The 17,580-nt window shown below is 46.1% G+C and overlaps 1 protein-coding gene across 1 annotated transcript in view; it reads left to right on the forward strand.

The window, feature by feature from the left end:
* The window catches only part of PLB1 (phospholipase B1), a 604,804-nt gene that overhangs the window by 139,639 nt on the left and 447,585 nt on the right, over window positions 1-17,580 (forward strand). Inside the window, exons 14-15 of the mRNA XM_086926127.1 lie at window positions 14,355-14,411; window positions 16,243-16,332. Of these exons, the coding sequence (XP_086782253.1) occupies window positions 14,355-14,411; window positions 16,243-16,332 (147 nt within the window). The remainder of the gene's footprint in view (window positions 1-14,354; window positions 14,412-16,242; window positions 16,333-17,580) is intronic.

Genomic DNA, 17,580 nt, shown 5'->3' on the forward strand with positions numbered 1-17,580 from the left:
AAACGCCTCCCAATATGCACAGGAGTCGCTTGTAGGAGACTTACTGTTGGAACTGCTGCCAGAGTTGGCTCTGAATCCTCCACGTCCTCAGAATCGTTGTCCACGTGTGGGGTAGAAGTTGTTGTAGGTTGCGGACGTATTATATTGTCCGCGGCCAGAGCCTTGGCCCCTGCCTGAGGGTTGCTGCGATCCGCGGCCAGGAGAGCGGGCCATGCCTCGCCCGGCCCCACGGAAAACCCGCTGGTTAAAGACCTTTTTTATACTGGATTGGGCCTTGTCCAGGGAAGTGAAAGTTGCAACGAACTTCCCCAATTCCTTTATAAAGGGGGCTGTAAAAGGCCTCCCTGCTCCACGGCCCCTGCCTACAAGGAGGCCAGATCTCCCAATTTTGGGTCCAGCTTAATCAAAAGAGATCTCCTATGCTCTGTGGACAAAGCACAATTTGCGTTGCCCATAAAAATAATAGCCCGCTGGGCCCAATTATAGAGCACCTCTGGCGAAATGGGAGTCCCTGAAACTTTCGCCTCCTCTGCCATGTCGAGAATTTTCGTCATGGGCCCAATGACATCAAGCAACTTATCCTGACAGGATCGCCAGGATCTATCAATACCTTTCCTGGGATCCTTCGTGAACTTTGCCATAAATGTGGCCATCTTCGGATCTAGCTCTGGGGTACAGGCAATCTTATTCTATAACAAAGGCCTGGGGCACTCAGTCCGCAGACATCCTCGAGCTTACTTCTCCAAGGGTTTCCGTAACCTATTAACCACAAATCTGGCCACCTTATCACCAGGAACCCAAGCCGCCAAACGAGGGTGCATGATCTTGTCGGGGTTGAGCATGTCAGCATCCTCCTGTGCGGTAGCGTCGGAGGTTGACTGAGTCGCCGAAGAGAGCCAAGGCCGTGAAGACCCCGCCTCGTCGTTGCCATCCCCCTGTGTGCCATCATCATCAGTTGCAGGGGAAGGGGGGTCCAGGGGCTCATGTTGGGCATCCGTCGGTAGGGGAGGGGGGACAGAGGAAGCCCCTGAAGCAATAAAAGCAGACTTAAGGCGCGCAAAAGCCTCCACATCCACCACCTCCGGGTGCTGTTTTTTAGATGGCGGAGGGTTCTCCCCAGACTGTTGGCCAGACTCCCCCGGAGGGTCCGTCCGCGCCGCCGCAAGCTTAGCGCATTCCTGGACTATTTTCTCTGACAGGCGCTGCTCCATTGGACCAACCACCTCATTGACCACCCTATAAATGGAGGTATCCACTGCCTCGAAAAACTCATCGTCCCATGGCAAATAACCCTGTGACTCCTCATCATAATATTCAGAGTGGCCTGCCATAATCAACAACAATGCCTGTAACTAACTACTCACAGCAGAAAAACCCCACTCGGAGTGTAGTCAATAGGGGGCTTAAAACCCCTCCAATATGAGGCAGGCTGGTTTGCTGCGTAATTTGTGGGTAAACCAGAGGATTACAATGGGGGTAGCACACACCCCGAACGCGCACGACCCTCAGCAGAAACTGACCGGGCCTTCTGCCTCCCGTTGTGCGTTCCGCGAGATGCGTGAGGTTTGGTAGGCGCGGCAGCGCGAGAACAGAAAGCAGCGGGATTACTGCCTATACAACGCTCCACCGAGCGTGTCCTGAAAGCGCGTAGAAACGCTTGGGACTGACCCCTGCCGGGGCGTTCAATGTAGGAAACAGCAGGAAATACAGCCCGATCGGGTGTCACGGTGAGGCAGTCAGGGACATACTCTGGCTCGTTGCTCACGCCGTGTGACTCCTGAATGAGGAGCGATGCCGCGAGAGCAACGAGAGGGCCCAGTCCCTCTAGCGGTCTGATTTGAGCACCGCAACAGCAGGAGGGTAGCGGGGAACCTGAAACGCAAAGCGCTAGCCTAGAATAAGAAATTTTACACTCTCTGGTTCTAGTTATAATTCAAAAGACATGAAAAACTACTAAAGGCAATAAAATGAAACAAGAAAGTAGTAGAGCACTTAACTGGCCGACCAAGCAGCGTAGAAAGAGGACGAGGAAGGACAAGCAGGGGACTTAGTACCTGGAGTACTAAACATGGTGGAAGGACTATGGACTGACTGGCCTCCCTGGGTGTAGGGAGTTGTAGTTTTCTGTGTTTATGGAAAAAAACATTTTTTATTACTTGCTGCTGTGTTTGAAATGTTAAATAAAGCGGAGAAAGGATAAAGCATAATCTGAATCCTCCGGTCCTGATTTAGAATTACAACTATAATGGCATGTAGTAATATTAGATTATGTTAAGTACATTTTTGGGAGTAGTAATGTATAGCCTGGGCTGATTGTTGGAGGTTTTATGCAGTGCATTAGTAAATTAAATTGCTGCTAAATAAACATGCAGCACGTTATATTATGAAAGGATTTTACATGCTTGAACTGGTTTGCAGTCCCTGAAGTAACCTGTGCGCATTGTCACTTTATTATGAAGATAGAGGTGTGGCGCAGTGGTCAGAGCGGGGAGGGTCACGGCTTGATTGCAGGCAGCAGCTCAGCTCAGTATCATGTGACTCTGGGCGATAGCTCACTTAATCTCCCGATGGCCCCTGGTGCCTGGATACCCTTTAGGGTGATGAGTTTGCACTTTAAAAATGTGGAACTATATGTTTGCATTTTGCATTGTGCTTGGTGACTAAAGAGGAACTTTTCAGGTAATGATAAGGAATTTACAAGAATGCTGTATTCCATACTTGTTTTGAATATGAACTGCAGCTGCTAAAAGAATATGTCAAGTCAAGTCAAGTCAAAGAATTTATATAGCGCACTACATACCCAGAGGGTCTCAAGGCGCTTAGGAAGGGGAGGAGGATTACTTGTCAAATATCCATGTTTTAAGTTGCTTTCTGAATGCTAGGTGGTTCTGGGTAAGGCGAAGGTAAGTGGGGAGTGAGTTCCATGTTCTAGCAGCCAGGTATGAGAAGGATCTGCCTCCCATGGTGGTCTTGTTGATGCGAGGTACAGTGGCGAGGGCTTGGCTGGAAGAAGGTAGTTGGCGGGAGGGGGTGTAGAAGGACAGTCGTGAGTTGAGACATTCTGGTCCGATGTCGTAGAGTGATTTGTGTGCGTGGGTTAGCAGTCGGAAAGTGATTCTCTTATTAACGGGTAGCCAGTGGAGGTCTTTCAGGTGACCAGAGATGTGTTCGTTGCGTGGGATGTCTAATATGATCCTGGCTGAGGCGTTTTGGATTCGTTGGAGTTTCTCCTGGAGTTTAGCGGTGGTACCTGCGTAGAGGGTGTTTCCGTAGTCCAGTCGGCTCGTGACCAGAGCATGGGTGACAGTTTTCCTGGTTTCGGTGGGGATCCAGCGAAATGTTTTTTTGAGCATGCGAAGAATGTTGAAGCAGGATGAGGATACGACGCTGACTTGTCTATTCATTGAGAGTGAAGAATCCAGGATGACGCCTAGGTTCCGTGCGTGGTCTGTCGGGATGGGTGCTTTTCCAAGGGCTTCCGGCCACCAAGAGTCATCCCATGCAGAGGGGGATGTACCTAAGATGAGGACTTCTGTTTTATCTGAGTTCAGTTTCAGACGGCTGTGTTTCATCCATTCGGCAACTTCTTTCATTCCTTCATGTAGGTTAGTTTTGGCGGTGCTGGGGTCATTGGTGAGAGAAAGGATTAGTTGAGTGTCATCCGCGTAAGAGATGATGTTGAGGTTGTGTTGGCGGGCGATGGCCGCGAGGGGGCTCATGTATACGTTGAAGAGGGTGGGGCTGAGTGAGGATCCTTGTGGTACGCCACAGATGACTTCAGTGGCCTCGGACTTGAATGGTGGAAGGCGGACTCTCTGGGTTCTTCCGGTGAGGAACGAGGTGATCCATTCAAGTGCTTTTCCTTGTATTCCGATGTTACTGAGGCGTTGTAAAAGGGTGCTGTGGCAGACTGTGTCGAAGGCTGCAGAGAGGTCGAGGAGGATGAGGGCGACTGTGTCTCCATTGTCCAGTAGAGTTCGAATGTCGTCTGTTGCTGCGATGAGGGCGGTCTCAGTGCTGTGTTTTGCTCGGAAGCCAGATTGTGAGGAGTCGAGGGATTTGTTGGCTTCGAGGAAAGCGGCGAGTTGGTTGTTGACAGCTTTCTCGATTACTTTGGCCGGGAATGGAAGGAGCGAAATGGGGCGGTAATTTTTGAGTTCGGTGGGGTCCGCTGTGGGTTTTTTCAGAAGGGCGGTGAGTTCAGCGTGTTTCCAGTTTTCCGGGAAGGTGGCGGAGTTGAAGGAGCAATTGATGACGTCTCGGAGGTGCGGTGCTATGACGGAGTCTGCTTTGTTGAAGATGTGGTGAGGACATGGGTCTGTGGGGGATCCTGAGTGGATGGAGTTCATCAGGCGGATGGTGTCCTCAGTGGAGATTGGGTTCCAGTCGTTAAGGGTGTTCACGGGGGAAGAGTGTTCAGCATAAGGTTGGGTGGGTTGGTCTCCGGGTTGGTTGTCGAAGCTGTTGTGGATGTCTGCAATCTTGTTGTGGAAGAATGAGGCTAGGGAGTCGCAGAGGGCTTGAGAGGGGGTGATGTCGTTGGAGTTGGCCGAGGGATTGGAAAATTCCTTGACGATGTTGAAAAGTTCCTTGCTGTTGTGGGCGTTGTTGTCAAGTCGATCCTTGAATGCTGTTTTCTTGGCCTTTCGGATTAGTTGGTGGTGAGTGCGGGTGGCGTTTTTGAAGGCGTCCTTGGTGCTAGTGGTTGGGTCTTTTTTCCAGGCCTTTTCAAGGGAGCGGCAGAGTTTCTTGGACTTCTTAAGATCATCGTTGAACCATGAGGCCTTCTTGTTGCCAGGTTTGCTTTGACGTTGTTTCAGTGGTGCTAAGGTGTTGGCGGTGTTGGATAACCATAGGGTGAAGTTGGCGGCGGCTTGGTCTGGGTTAGAAGAGTGGGCTGGGGTGTTTAGAAGGAGTGATTAGGAGATCTGGTCGGTGGTGATTTTGTTCCAGTTTCTTTGCAGAGTTGGTTGGAGGTGGTTGGTGGGTTTTGGCTTGTTGTAGGTGAAGTGAACGCAGCTGTGGTCAGTCCAGAAGAGATCCGTAGTGTGGCTGAAGGAGACATGATTGCTGGAGGTGAAGATGGGGTCGAGAGTGTGATGATAAGTCTTTTTGTATTTTATTCTTTTTGGTTGTTTCTCTTATCTATATTCAACACGTACTAGTGGTCTTGCACATTTTCAGAAATTCTTAAATTGCTAACAAGTTCTGAGAGTAGATAATTATCTACTGAGAGTAGATAATTCAGACTATTTATGCGTTGTGGTGAAGAATATGCTTTTATTTTTTTTATCTAAAGTGGTTTATATCGGCTGACTAGGTGAACAAAGAAAGTTTTTATATATGTTTTAACTAAATTAATTAACTAAATATTTAGATGTGACACTAATATCATGATAACGTTTTTGGCATTACTTTAATGTTTTTAGTATATTTTTTCGGTTCTGCTAATGTGCCTTTTTCAACAAACTCAAACAATAAACTTGAAACCTGGAACTTAAAGCACTCTAAATAGGGCAGGCAGTCTGATGCCTTATCTCCGATGGCCCCTATTCCGTTGGTCCTTTGGAGGAAGTTTTACAATGATGGAGTAACTTTGACTCTGTCAGCGTAAATCTTGCATTCTGCCCAACTCAAAGTCAAAGGGGCGGACCTTTAGTTTGACCGGCAGGGCAGTCTGTTGTCATTGCAATAGAGTACCTGTCCACTAACCTCTAAGGGGCAGATTTATGAGTTCTAGCGATCTCTGCAAATCAGTAGGGATACGCCAGAACAGATGCGACACGCAATTCCCTCCCTGCACCACCTCAAATAAGTCACATTTACAATGAGGCGCATCGTGGCACAGGGATAGGGCGATGCGCGCCGCATCCTGTGGCGTAACGGCGGTGCATTGCTGGAGTCGTGTCAAAGGCACGACGCGGCTCCAGCATTGTTTAGGGGCGCCCTACGCCTAACATGCTGCGTCACTCCTTACGCCTGCTTCAAGCAGGGGCAGGGTTTTGACGCAGCATGGATGTAAAAGTGACTCAGTGAAATCTTGTAGATTTCACTGCGTCACTTTTACAAGGCGTTCCTGCGATGGAACGCCCACCCTGCGATGGAACGCCCATCCTGCGCGGGAACGCCCACATGAAACCAAACGCAGGTTTCATGTGGCGCTGGGCTTTACAACGTGACTCATCTCCCTAGATGCGTCACGTTGTAAATAGGGCGCAACATGGCACATGGTTTACGCCGCCGCTGCATCACAGAAGTGATGCAACAACACTGTAAATGTGGCGCATGGGGCTTGTAAATCTGCCCTTAAGTCAGCACCAGAGTCCAACCTAATACAAATCAGTACTGACCCTTCTCCTCATGGGAACACTCCACCCTGAACATCGGATGTATGACGTTACAACGCATACTTTTACCACGCATGCCTTTACAACGCGGTTTTTACATCGCAAACCTTTACAATGCATAGCGCTTTGGGGTGCTGGATAGTGAAAAGTTTAATTTCCTATTCCAACTCCAGTCCCCGTGGACACTAGGAAAGGTGTTGGATAGAAAATTAAACTTATTCCCTATCCTAGAGCGCCCCCCAGCGCAATGCGTTGTAATGGTTTGCGTTGTAATGCCTGCGTTGTAATGATAGTGCGTTGTAAAAGTTTCGTTGTACAGGTTGTTCACCTGAACATCAGTCATCTCACCCCTTCACCCTGCAGCCCACTGCTTTTTTAGTTGGGAAATTTGAAATGGACTCTCCCCAAACCTCACTAACTAACTTCGCCCCGGTGTATGAAGCTGTCAATTCTAGTGCTAAACCTTGCGTTGGGTTTTGCAAACTGTCACCCACAAACTGTTTTGGTTTTATACTAAAATGAAACATTCTGAATTCGCTTTTGGGTGACATCTTGATGGTACAGGAAACAAAAAAGGTGAATAAATCATACACTAAATCAGTGGGGGGTTGATTTGTACTTTGACCAATAAGCTAAACGCCATTTTAATCGCTCTGTTACTTATACACAGTCCATAGATAGTTATGAGTAAATGCTTAAAAAGAACAGGCCCAACTCGCAAAGGTAAACTAACACTTTTGTGCAAGTATACTACTTACGGTATTCACAAAGGTAAACTTACATCATAAGTTTACCTTTACTACTTTTCGGTATTCAGAAAGGTAAGTTCCTACCAGTAAAGTTGGACTTTTGGTCTAAATTTCTTCTTGTGAATACCAAAAAGTAGTAAACTTACTCAAAAGTGTGAGTTTACCTTTGTGAATCGGAGCCAACATGTACAATTTGAGGACCTCTGTCTTTATACGGTAGTGTTGGTACATGCTGTATAAAGACAATCTGTCATTCTCTTCTCCTCAGGAATCCATAAGGAGGTTAAATGTGTTTGTTCTGCGAACATTCTTATCAGGTACATTCGCGACGCAAGTCCCTTGCACAAGATCAGATCAAAGTTACAGATTAGCCACAAAAGCGAAGGATTGTTGTTATCAGCTCATCATAACTGATACAGCATCAAACTCTGACCGTGAACGGAGATAGCAAGAACACGTGCTGCGGTTGTGGTATCAGAGTTGTGGTCGCGACAAGATTTGGCTCACTTTAAGGTCACCACCTCCAGTGTCATCTTAAGGACTTTGGGGGCCCCAGGCAAGACATGTTTTAGGGGATAATGAATGCAACACATTTGAACTTTACTACCCATTACATGACAATTTACGCCTTCCGTGATGCCAAACAAAATGAATAGGGTCCCAACAGTTGACATATGTCTTGACTAGAATCCCAAACTCTTGATGACGACACTGGATGGAGAGGCTGAGTCAGGGGTAGAGGTAGGCTTAGGGAGAGAGGTTTAGCGAGAGAAAAGTAGAATAGACAGAGGTCCAATAGAGAGATAGTTCACCTTCACAAGGGTGCCTATTGGAAGTTGGGTGCCCTAGGCATTTTCAAACTTTGCCCATGTCTTAAAAACGTCTCAGCGTCCATCTCACTCCAGGTCATCACAGGCACAGCTTCCAGCCCTAGACTTCTAATCTACCAATCATTGCTATCAGCTGTGATCATTCGATGAGTTCAATCGAAGCAAACCAAGACTACAAAGCTCAGAATGCAATAGGCAGTAAGACAAAAAAGTCCAGGATAAGAAACTGTGTCCTTGATGACAGCGAGTGATGGCATCGCACCACCTAACTCGATGATTCACAGCTTCTGTCTGTCGTCCCTGCGTTTAGTGCCAGATGAACTGGTGGTCAATGACCTCTTCTTTCAGCCACTTCCTTCTTGGTGCAGTGAGTTGCTGGCAAATGACCACTTGGAAAGGTACATCTACTATCAGAGCAACAGTAAACAGCGATAAGAGATATGGATAGTCCATTTTTGGAGGCGCAAGGCAGTGGTTTATGGTTGATGGATTATAAGAAAAGAATGGGCGCCAACACTCGTGACACCGCCTGCCTTCTGTGCGCTGAGGAAACTGCTAGAGTCACAGAATGTTTGTGACTCAATCAGTTGCTATTAAGGTGAAGATCTTTCAATGGCAGAATTTCAGCTATAACTCTAGATAAAAAGACCATATGATTATTCAAATTTGTATTCCTGTTTTTAATTCAATTCTTAGTTTTATTCTTATTGTAATAATAATAAATAATAATGATGATGATTATAAAATTAATATATTTATAGACTGTATATAACAGAGATGACATTCACCGAGGCGTTCTGAGTGACATCAAATAGACAATGAAAAAAAAACCTGAGTTGCCTGTGATGTCACTCAGAACCCCAAGGTGAAAAACATCCCCTTTATTCAGAGTTACCCATCTTTAATTGTGTGTTATGTAGACCCTCTATGTCATCTTCACCTGCTGTCATCAGCTGTGCAGGAGTAGAAGAGTCAATCAATCAATCATTATTCTTTTTTCGATTACAAAGAAAGAACATAATAGTCAGACACAGTACAAAAGAAAACAATAAAATCAGCATCAACACATGTTAACATTTTGATTGCTTTAGAACCGCAGAAAAGTAGCATGAGAGAAAAGAAACATACTGTAGGTGTATTTAAAACAATAATGCAGGTCTAATTTGAATGAAATTCATAGGCTTTAAGAGTGGGCGTATTCATTTAAATCGCAAATGCTTGTATTTTGGGCAAATCATGACAATGTGTAAAGTGTTGTTAACTGAGACATTATCACATTTACACAGGGGCATCATGGAGTCCTTAAAACAGCAGTGATTAGACGGCAAGAGTCGCAGGAATATATTAAGCCTAAAACATGTCAATAGACCGCTGGTGGCAGGAGCAAATTTAAGTAGGGTATGGCTCCAGTGACCAGTCCACTGACAGTTTTCACCAGTATCACATGGCACACTGAGTATTGTGTAATGCTATGACCGCGGGGTCTGCTGCCATCTTGTCTCTGAACGCATCATTGACCCATTTATGATCGGGTTTAGCTATACTGCTTGGATTGGTATAAATTTCGGGTCTCCTAGAGATTTTATGTCAGAGGAGTTATAGGACAGCCATACAATCAAGGCAGAGTTGTCCATATTCACGCAATCTGTCGTGATCAGTCTAGTAAGACTTAACGCTTCTTTTGTCCAAACTGAGAGCCAGAGCTTCAGGGAGCAACGTCGTAGCTGATCAATAATATAGCCCAAAAGCTGCTTTCATGCACAATTTTGAAGGGTGTGCTTTGGAGAACCCCTAATAGCCCCTGAGAAATTTGTTTTCAGCGATTTGAATTGGGGCGACGGGCCCCTATCCCCAGATACCACATCCATAGCTGGCTATTGGGGTGTGCTTTGCCTTGAAAATGTCAAAGACTGATTTTATGTGGGTGTGCCACTAGCTGTCACATTATGGGTTATGAGCGAATGCCAGTTGAGGCCAGAGTCTAATTGAAATGAGGGGGGGTCCAAATGAGGGGGGTCAATACTCATTCTAATTCATTAATATAACAAATAAATAGGAATGGTGTTAAAATACAGCCCTGGTGAACCCCACAGTTCAATTTAAAGTGCTGTGTGCATTCACCATTAAGCCCTTATCTGACAGAAGCGGAGAGGTCCTTCTGGAAATCATGCAAAAAATGGATTCATGCGGGCTCTATTCTGATCTGGACCTTAATCGACCACAGCTTGGAGCAGTTACCGCTATCAAAAGCGGAGCTGAGATCCACGAAGGCCAGGTGGATCGCCCCCCTCTTGACCTTGGTGTACTTACAGATCAGCTGATAGAGATTCAGATTTTGACATTAAGGCTGACCCTTCCCACCCCCAAGCACCTTGAGACCCTCACAGGTTAGTAGTGCGCTTACATTTCCCTGATTGATTGATTGATTAATGACATTAAAATAAAAACGTAAACAGGACCATTTTGTATATGGGAATTCCTGATCCTGCCTTTGCTCCTTCTGAGGAGAGGTGGCAAGGACAGTGCCAGGAGTACAAAGAAGCAAGTCATGGGTAGCAAGTGCTACCCCTGGGAATCTTCCAATAGTTTGTGCACACAGCTTGACATTTTAAGATTCAGCACTCCGCCACCCCAGTTAAGACATGGCCATATACAAATCAGTCTGACCCTGTGTCTCATGGTAACAGTCCAGCCCGAATTGCCAAGCCATGTCTTCCCTGGACCAGAAACAAGCTTCCGAGGACCGGTTTCTGGCTAATCAGCCGTCATCAGCCAGGCTAACTTGAATCCAGTGGCAAAGTGAGCAAGGGACCCACGTCTGGGCATACCCGTGATGCCAAAAACATTGATGTCGGTCCCCTCTGTGAATCAGCTTTGCTTTCACTTCCAAGGCTAGACCCGAACATAGCTGTTGACGATCTCACCTCCCAATGCCTCACAGTTCTTGCAGCTGAAATTAATAACGTCGCTCCACTTAAAAGCAAAAGGATAAGGCCCACTCCCTCAGCACCTTGGTTCAACAAATCCCTTTATGAGGAAAGGAAGCAGCTAAGATTCCTGGAGAAGCAATGGAGGCAATTGCCTTCCACTGACAATTTAGCCTTGCTTCGCACAGCAAGATCCAAATACCACAAGCACATCTTCCTTGAGAAAGCGACGCACTTCAAAACCCTCCTTGATTCCGCCAAAAATAGACCCAAAAAACTATTCGATCTCATCAAGACTCCGAGCTGCTCTCCCCCAACCTCCAAGGTGGAGGATTCTACAAAGAGAGCAGCGGATTTCGCTACTTTCTTCGATGGAAAGGTGAAATCACTTGTGGATCAGGTTGCTCCTCCTACACCTCCAGAGGAGCGCAAATCCTTAGCCATTTGGCAGAGCTTTGACCCCATATCTGAAGATGCCCTTCTCAAGTGCATACGCGAAACAAAGCCCTCCAACCATTCTCTTGACCCTATCCCCAGTGCCATTGCCTTTGACTTCTATACCCATTCCCTCTCCTATTGGACCACTCTGATCAACCTCTCCCTCTGGCAAGGCTCCCTTCCTGTCTCCTTCAAAACTGGGCAGGTTACCCCTCTGCTGAAAAAGCCCACTGCTGATGCGAATGACCTCAACAACTTCTGCCCCATCACTAACCTTCCCTTTCTTGCAAAGATCACGGAAAGATGTGTAGCCAAACAACTCTCTCGTCATATCAAGGACAATGATCTTCTTGACAATTGTCAGTCCGGCTTCATCCAAAACTGCAGCACTGAAACAGCCCAACTGCAAGTGGTTGATGATGCGCTGGGGATACTCGACTCAGGGGGGTCCTGTCTGCTAATTCTCCTTGACCTCTCCGCAGCCTTCGACACTGTTAATCACAACACCCTCCTCAATATTCTTCAACAGAGAATGGGCATGGAGGGCACTGTGCTTAAATGGTTTGCATCCTTCCTCTCTGACAGATCTCAAATGATCAAAATAGCGAACAGTCTTTCTTCTCCTGTGGCGGTGGGTCAAGGTGTTCCCCAAGGCTCTATACTTGCACCCACACTGTTCAATCTCTACTTAGAACAACTGGGAAACCTCCTAAGCAAATCCGGGATTCACTATCATCTCTATGCTGATGACACTCAACTCTACCTCAAGGTTGCCTCCACTCATGATCTCTCCATCCTAAGATCTACTCTTGACTCCATTCAAAACTGGATGTCATCTCATCAATTGATTCTGAATCCCTCCAAAACTGAATTCCTCCTCTTCTCCTCCTCACTCTCTCCTCCCCCGGTTCAATCATGGATGGATCAGATGAATCTACTAAACAACAAACCCATCATTGTTGACAGCGCAAAATCTCTTGGTGTCATTCTAGACAAAAAACTCAATCTAACTCCCCACATCAATTCTATTGCAAAATCTGCTTGCTACCAACTGCGCCTTCTTTAGGGAATCCGTCGCTTCTTCCCGGAGCAGGACCTTATAACCCTGGTGCAATCGCTGGTCCTCTCCAGACTAGACTACTGCAATTCTCTTCTTACTGGCCTCCCCAAATCTCACCTGTCTCCACTTAAGTCTGTCTTCCATTCAGCAGCTCGTTTCATCTATGGGGCCAAAAGAAGCGATCACATCACACCGATGTTATCCACCCTCCGCTGGCTTCCCTTCGAGGCTAGAGCTATCTACAAGACCGCTTGTATCACCCACAAAGCCTTGCACTCCTCCTCTCCCCGCTACCTGGCGAATAAACTGAAACTCTCTGGAGGCTCTAGACCTTCACGCAATGCCGAGAATCTACTGCTTGAACCTCCCACTTTCAAGAAGGAAAGAACAATGGCCCAATCCTTTTCAGGCAACGCAGTGAGAATCTGGAACTCGTTTCCGCCTGAGCTCCGGACCACCGCCTCCTCCCAGGCCTTCAAAAGGGACCTCAAAGTTCTCCTCCTCCAGAGACACCTCCAAAAGTAATTCACGTCCTCCTGCTATTTGGAGGAAGACTCCCCACTACTGATATTTTCTACTTTCCATGACCATGGAAGTGCCTTCCCAGTGTTTTCCTGTGGTGGGAGTGTCTGCCTTTTTGCAGTATTCTCCATGTACTTGTGTTCGGCGCCCTTTTGTAACATGCACACTACACTTTGCCCATGTAACACACGGTTGCTACCTCTCACATGTTTTTACCTTTGATACTTGCACAAGGGCCACCTTGCCTATGTAACGCCTGTTCTTGTGCCAGCACTTATTGCAGTATTATACCTCAAATTATACTCTGTTTTCTCTTATAACTGCACACTTGTCACTTTTCCTCTTGTGCACTTTTGACTACCTCATGTATTTTTGGTTGTTCACAATTTTTACTACCTCAAGTATTTTGTTTGCTCACAATTGTCACTATTACCTTTACTACCTCATGTATTTTTGGTTGCTCACAATTTTTACTACCTCAAGTATTTTGTTTGCTCACAATTGTCACTATTACCTTATGTAAGTAACATATGTTTTAGTAATCTGCTCTTTTGTAATGTTTCTCATTATGTTTCATTTCTGTTCCTAATGTGAAGCGCTCTGACGCCTTCGGGTAAAGTCTGCGCTATATAAAAATCCATAAATAAATAAAATAATAAATAAATAATAAATAAATACCCTGCTAACTTAGGGCAAACAAAGCAAAACCAAAGGGGATGATGAACGGAGTGCTGAACATTGCAAGCACTCACCCCCAGTCAACTGATCTGGGTTTAATCCATCACCGTTCTTTAGCCCACTCCGCCACCCCAGTTCAGACATGGCCATATGCAAATCAGTCTGACCCTGTGTCTCATGGGAAACCGGTTCTAGGATACTTGCTTCCGGTCCAGGGAGGACCTGGCCTGGCAGTTCGGGCTGGACTGTTCCCATGAGGCACAGGGTTAAGACTGATTTGTATATGGCCGGGTCTAAACTGGGGTGGCATGGTGAGCAACAGAATGATGGATTTAACCCAGATCTCTTGACTGGGTGTGAATGTTTTGATTTGTTCTGCATTTCATTCATCAATTGTGTGTCTTTTGCTTTCTCGCCCTAAGTGCGCCAGGTGTGCCCAGACATGAGTCTTAGGCTCACTGTGCACTGGAATCAAGCTATCCTGGCTGAAGAGGTGTGAAACTCTGAAACCGGTCCTAGGATGCTTGTTTCTGGTCCAGGTAGGACCTGGCTTGGCAGTTCGGGCTGGACTGTTCCCATGAGGCACAGGATCAAGACTGATTTGCATATGGCCAGGTCTAAACTGGGGTGGAATGGGGAGCAAAAGAATGATGGATTTAACCCAGATCCCTTGACTGGGAGTGAATGTTTTGATTTGTTCTGCATTCCATCCATCAATTGTGTGTCCTTTGCCATCATTTATATACCAACGGAAGTCTATTCCACAAGTGTTCTCATGGGGTTGTTGTCTTTCTTTCTTTCAGGGTGAGCAAAGACACGCGGGAGACAATGGATTCAAAGGCATACTGTGCTCCTCTCAGGTAAGCTAGCACTGTTGCCTCCTCATCCCGACTTCTGTTTCCCTGATTTCAACCAATAGGGTCTGTCCCAGCAGAGTTGATTTAAAATATCTAAATTAGTAACTTAAAACATAAGCATACTGTAGAGTACCACAGTCTTCATCGCGTGACATACCTCAGATTACCAAGAACGTGGCTCTTGAATAAAAGCAAGAGGACGGGTTGGGGTGATGCAACATGTCAACTAAACAATACTTCCTGAAGAAAACACCAAAGGGTAGATTTTTAAACATTTTAGCTAGTTAGCATCACAAAAGTGACGTTAACAGCACTACTTTTTTGTTTTGGTATTTACTTTCTAGTACAAAACTTGTTTTGCGCTGGAAACTACCCTAAAAGTAGCACAAAGCAGCGTGAAGCACTGCTTTGCATTACTTATTGCCAAGGGGGCGATACATGGCCGGTACATGGGCATTCCCAGGCAACCACCCATGCCTTTTTGACACAAAACTCTATCTACAAAGAATTGTAGACAGGGTTTTGTGCCAAAAGTTAACACCACTTCAAAGGAGGCGCTAACAGGAGAAATGTATTTATTTATTTTTTCTTTTCCGACTTTGCATTTGTGCTGCATGGTGCAGCACACAGACAAAGTCGGTAAAGCTTTTGAACTTATCTGGGCATGGTGTTTTGTACAGGAAGGGTTCCCTTCCTGTACAGAACCTATACTAGACTCAGGCACGCACCCTACTGCTATGGAACTAAGCTGTGCGCTGGTCGCATGCAGCTGAAATCAGTGGCGGCGCTAGGGAAAGGGGAGTAGAGAGCCATATCTCTGTAGATACAGTGCTGTCTTTCTCCCCCACTGTCTTTGGCACCACCTTTTTTGGGTGCTGTTCTGTGTTGCATGAATGTTAATTTTGAATTCAGAAACTGGAACAACAAAAAGTGTGCCAAGCATTGACAAAGAAATTTTTTCCCCAAGCTTCAGTGTAGACACTGCCCTGGTAGACAGTGCTTAATTTGATCCAGTGGTTGTCTGTGCAGCCCACTGGCACTTTTGGGGACCAGCACTTATTTTTCTCCATAGAACATTTCCTGTGAGCAAGAGAGGAAAGCAGACAAAGAGTAAAGATGGAGGAAGAGAAAGACGGAAAAACCTTCTTAAAGGGAAAAAGCAGGAACCTGCAAGAGTGAGATGAAGAGGCAAGGAGTGTCAGGAAGTTGATAAGAGGGGCATGAGGTGGATTGAGGACTGTGCAGCTTTTGGAATCGGTCCACTAACATTCCATGTTTCCAAAATGTTATTGTTTATGAGGGTGTACAGGAAAGAAACATACAAATTCCATACAATTTATTTATTTTGATGTTATTTATCAAGTTTTATATAGCGTGAACTTGACCCAGGCGGGTATCAGAGCGCTTCACAATTAGGGTAGGTAGGATAATACCGGGAAAAGAACAGGTAATTGAAATATGTGGTGGTACATTATATACTTATGGTAAAGCTCCTGCAGCAGGCTTCTGAGTAGAGCTATGGGCACCGGCACTCATTGTTTTACAAATTAAGCACTGCCGGTAGAGCATGGACGGAAGCAGTGGAAGATTCCCTCACAAAATCTATATACACATGCACACACACACACATTTTTCCCACCTCCTCAGACCAGCAAGTGTAGAGGGCATCTGGCGTTTGGTGCCACAAATTAAGGTGGTTTCTTCCAAATACAGCTTCAACTCTTTTCTTGTCCGCATGAGATCACTGTAATTAGATATCTTTTTTTCTTTGTTCATACTACATTCTATGAGGCTGCCCAAAAACAAATACACAAATATTATTTTTTTTCCACAGGATTATCCATATTTACTAACAGCCAAAAATTGGGACTACAAACCGGCTGCTGATCCGCTCAAAAAAGATAAGAAAACATCCCTGGCCCAGGTATAAAATAAACCTATTCCCTAGGAAATCTTCAACAGCTAAACAATGTTCACTGTTTTTGGACCTTTCCTAAACCATTGTTTCTGTATGACCAGGGCGTTAGCAGTGGTTAATTCTCTTTGTAGAGGTGCTTGGGAACAAATATGAGGAAGCACAGAAGGAGAGGGCGCATAATGAGGGAAAGGGCAATTTACAGCTGTAAATGCCCAAAGGCAGGTGGGCAATAAGGTGCCAAAGACGCCAAGAGGTGAATTGTATGTGGGTGTTGCAGGTAAACCTGTGAGTGGGTTGGGCAGCAAGTTACCCCTTAGCATTTTGCAAGGTGGGATCAGTCCAGTACCCTGGTTGCAGCATTCAGTACCAGAAATAGAAAACAAGTTTACTCTGGCATCTCATAAATTGGCTACAGCAGAAAGTGGTTGGGGGCATGAGAGGTAGAGTTCTGAGAGGCGGTGACCTGAAGAGCAGAATCGATGACAGCCTGTATGTTATTTTTACAAACTCTGCCCCCCCAAGAAATTGTCAACAAGAAAAAATGTACCAGTCTGTGGGTCTGTGGCGTGGCATAAGAGAAGTAACTAAGAATTATTTAGAAGAGGTGTGTCTGTATCTAAGGACATTTCCTCCTCACCCTCCTGTTCTGTCTACTCCTCAATCCATTTGGTGGGGGTCCCATATTTTCATCCCTCTTCTAATCCTCCTCTGCCTGGTCCAGGTCTTCCTTCTCACTATCCTGGTCGTGCTTCTTCTGCTACTTATCGAGAGCCTTGTGGTCCTCCTCCTCATGGACTTTAAGGGGTACTTCTGGCCCTGAGCCTCCTGATCTTGTTTCTTCTCATCTTCTGGGCCATGTTCCTCCTCATCTTTGCCAGGTCTTGGTTCCATTCCTGGTCCAGTCCTTTTGGATCTACCACTGGTGCCCCTGGACCTGGTTGTACTGGTCCATCCATGTCCTGACCCTCCTTGTCCTCCTCATTCTGTTTCTTTAGACCACCTGTTCCTGTTAGCCCTAGCTCTCCTGATCCACTTGTTCTTGGTTCTTCGCATCCCCCTGGTCTTCTTGCAGTTTATCTTCTTTGCTTGTGTTCTTCCGGGTCCTGCTCCTACTCTCGATATTCCGGACCCTGGTCCTGTTCGTGCCCTACTTGTGCGACCTCCTAGGGCATGTCGTCTTCTAACTCCTCTTGCTCCTCCTGATCCTCTTAATCCTCATTCGCCTGATGTCTGCCTTGCTGGTCCCCATGGTCA

Source organism: Lissotriton vulgaris, chromosome 6 (genome assembly GCF_964263255.1).
Source record: "Lissotriton vulgaris chromosome 6, aLisVul1.2, whole genome shotgun sequence".
Lineage (NCBI taxonomy): Eukaryota > Metazoa > Chordata > Amphibia > Caudata > Salamandridae > Lissotriton > Lissotriton vulgaris.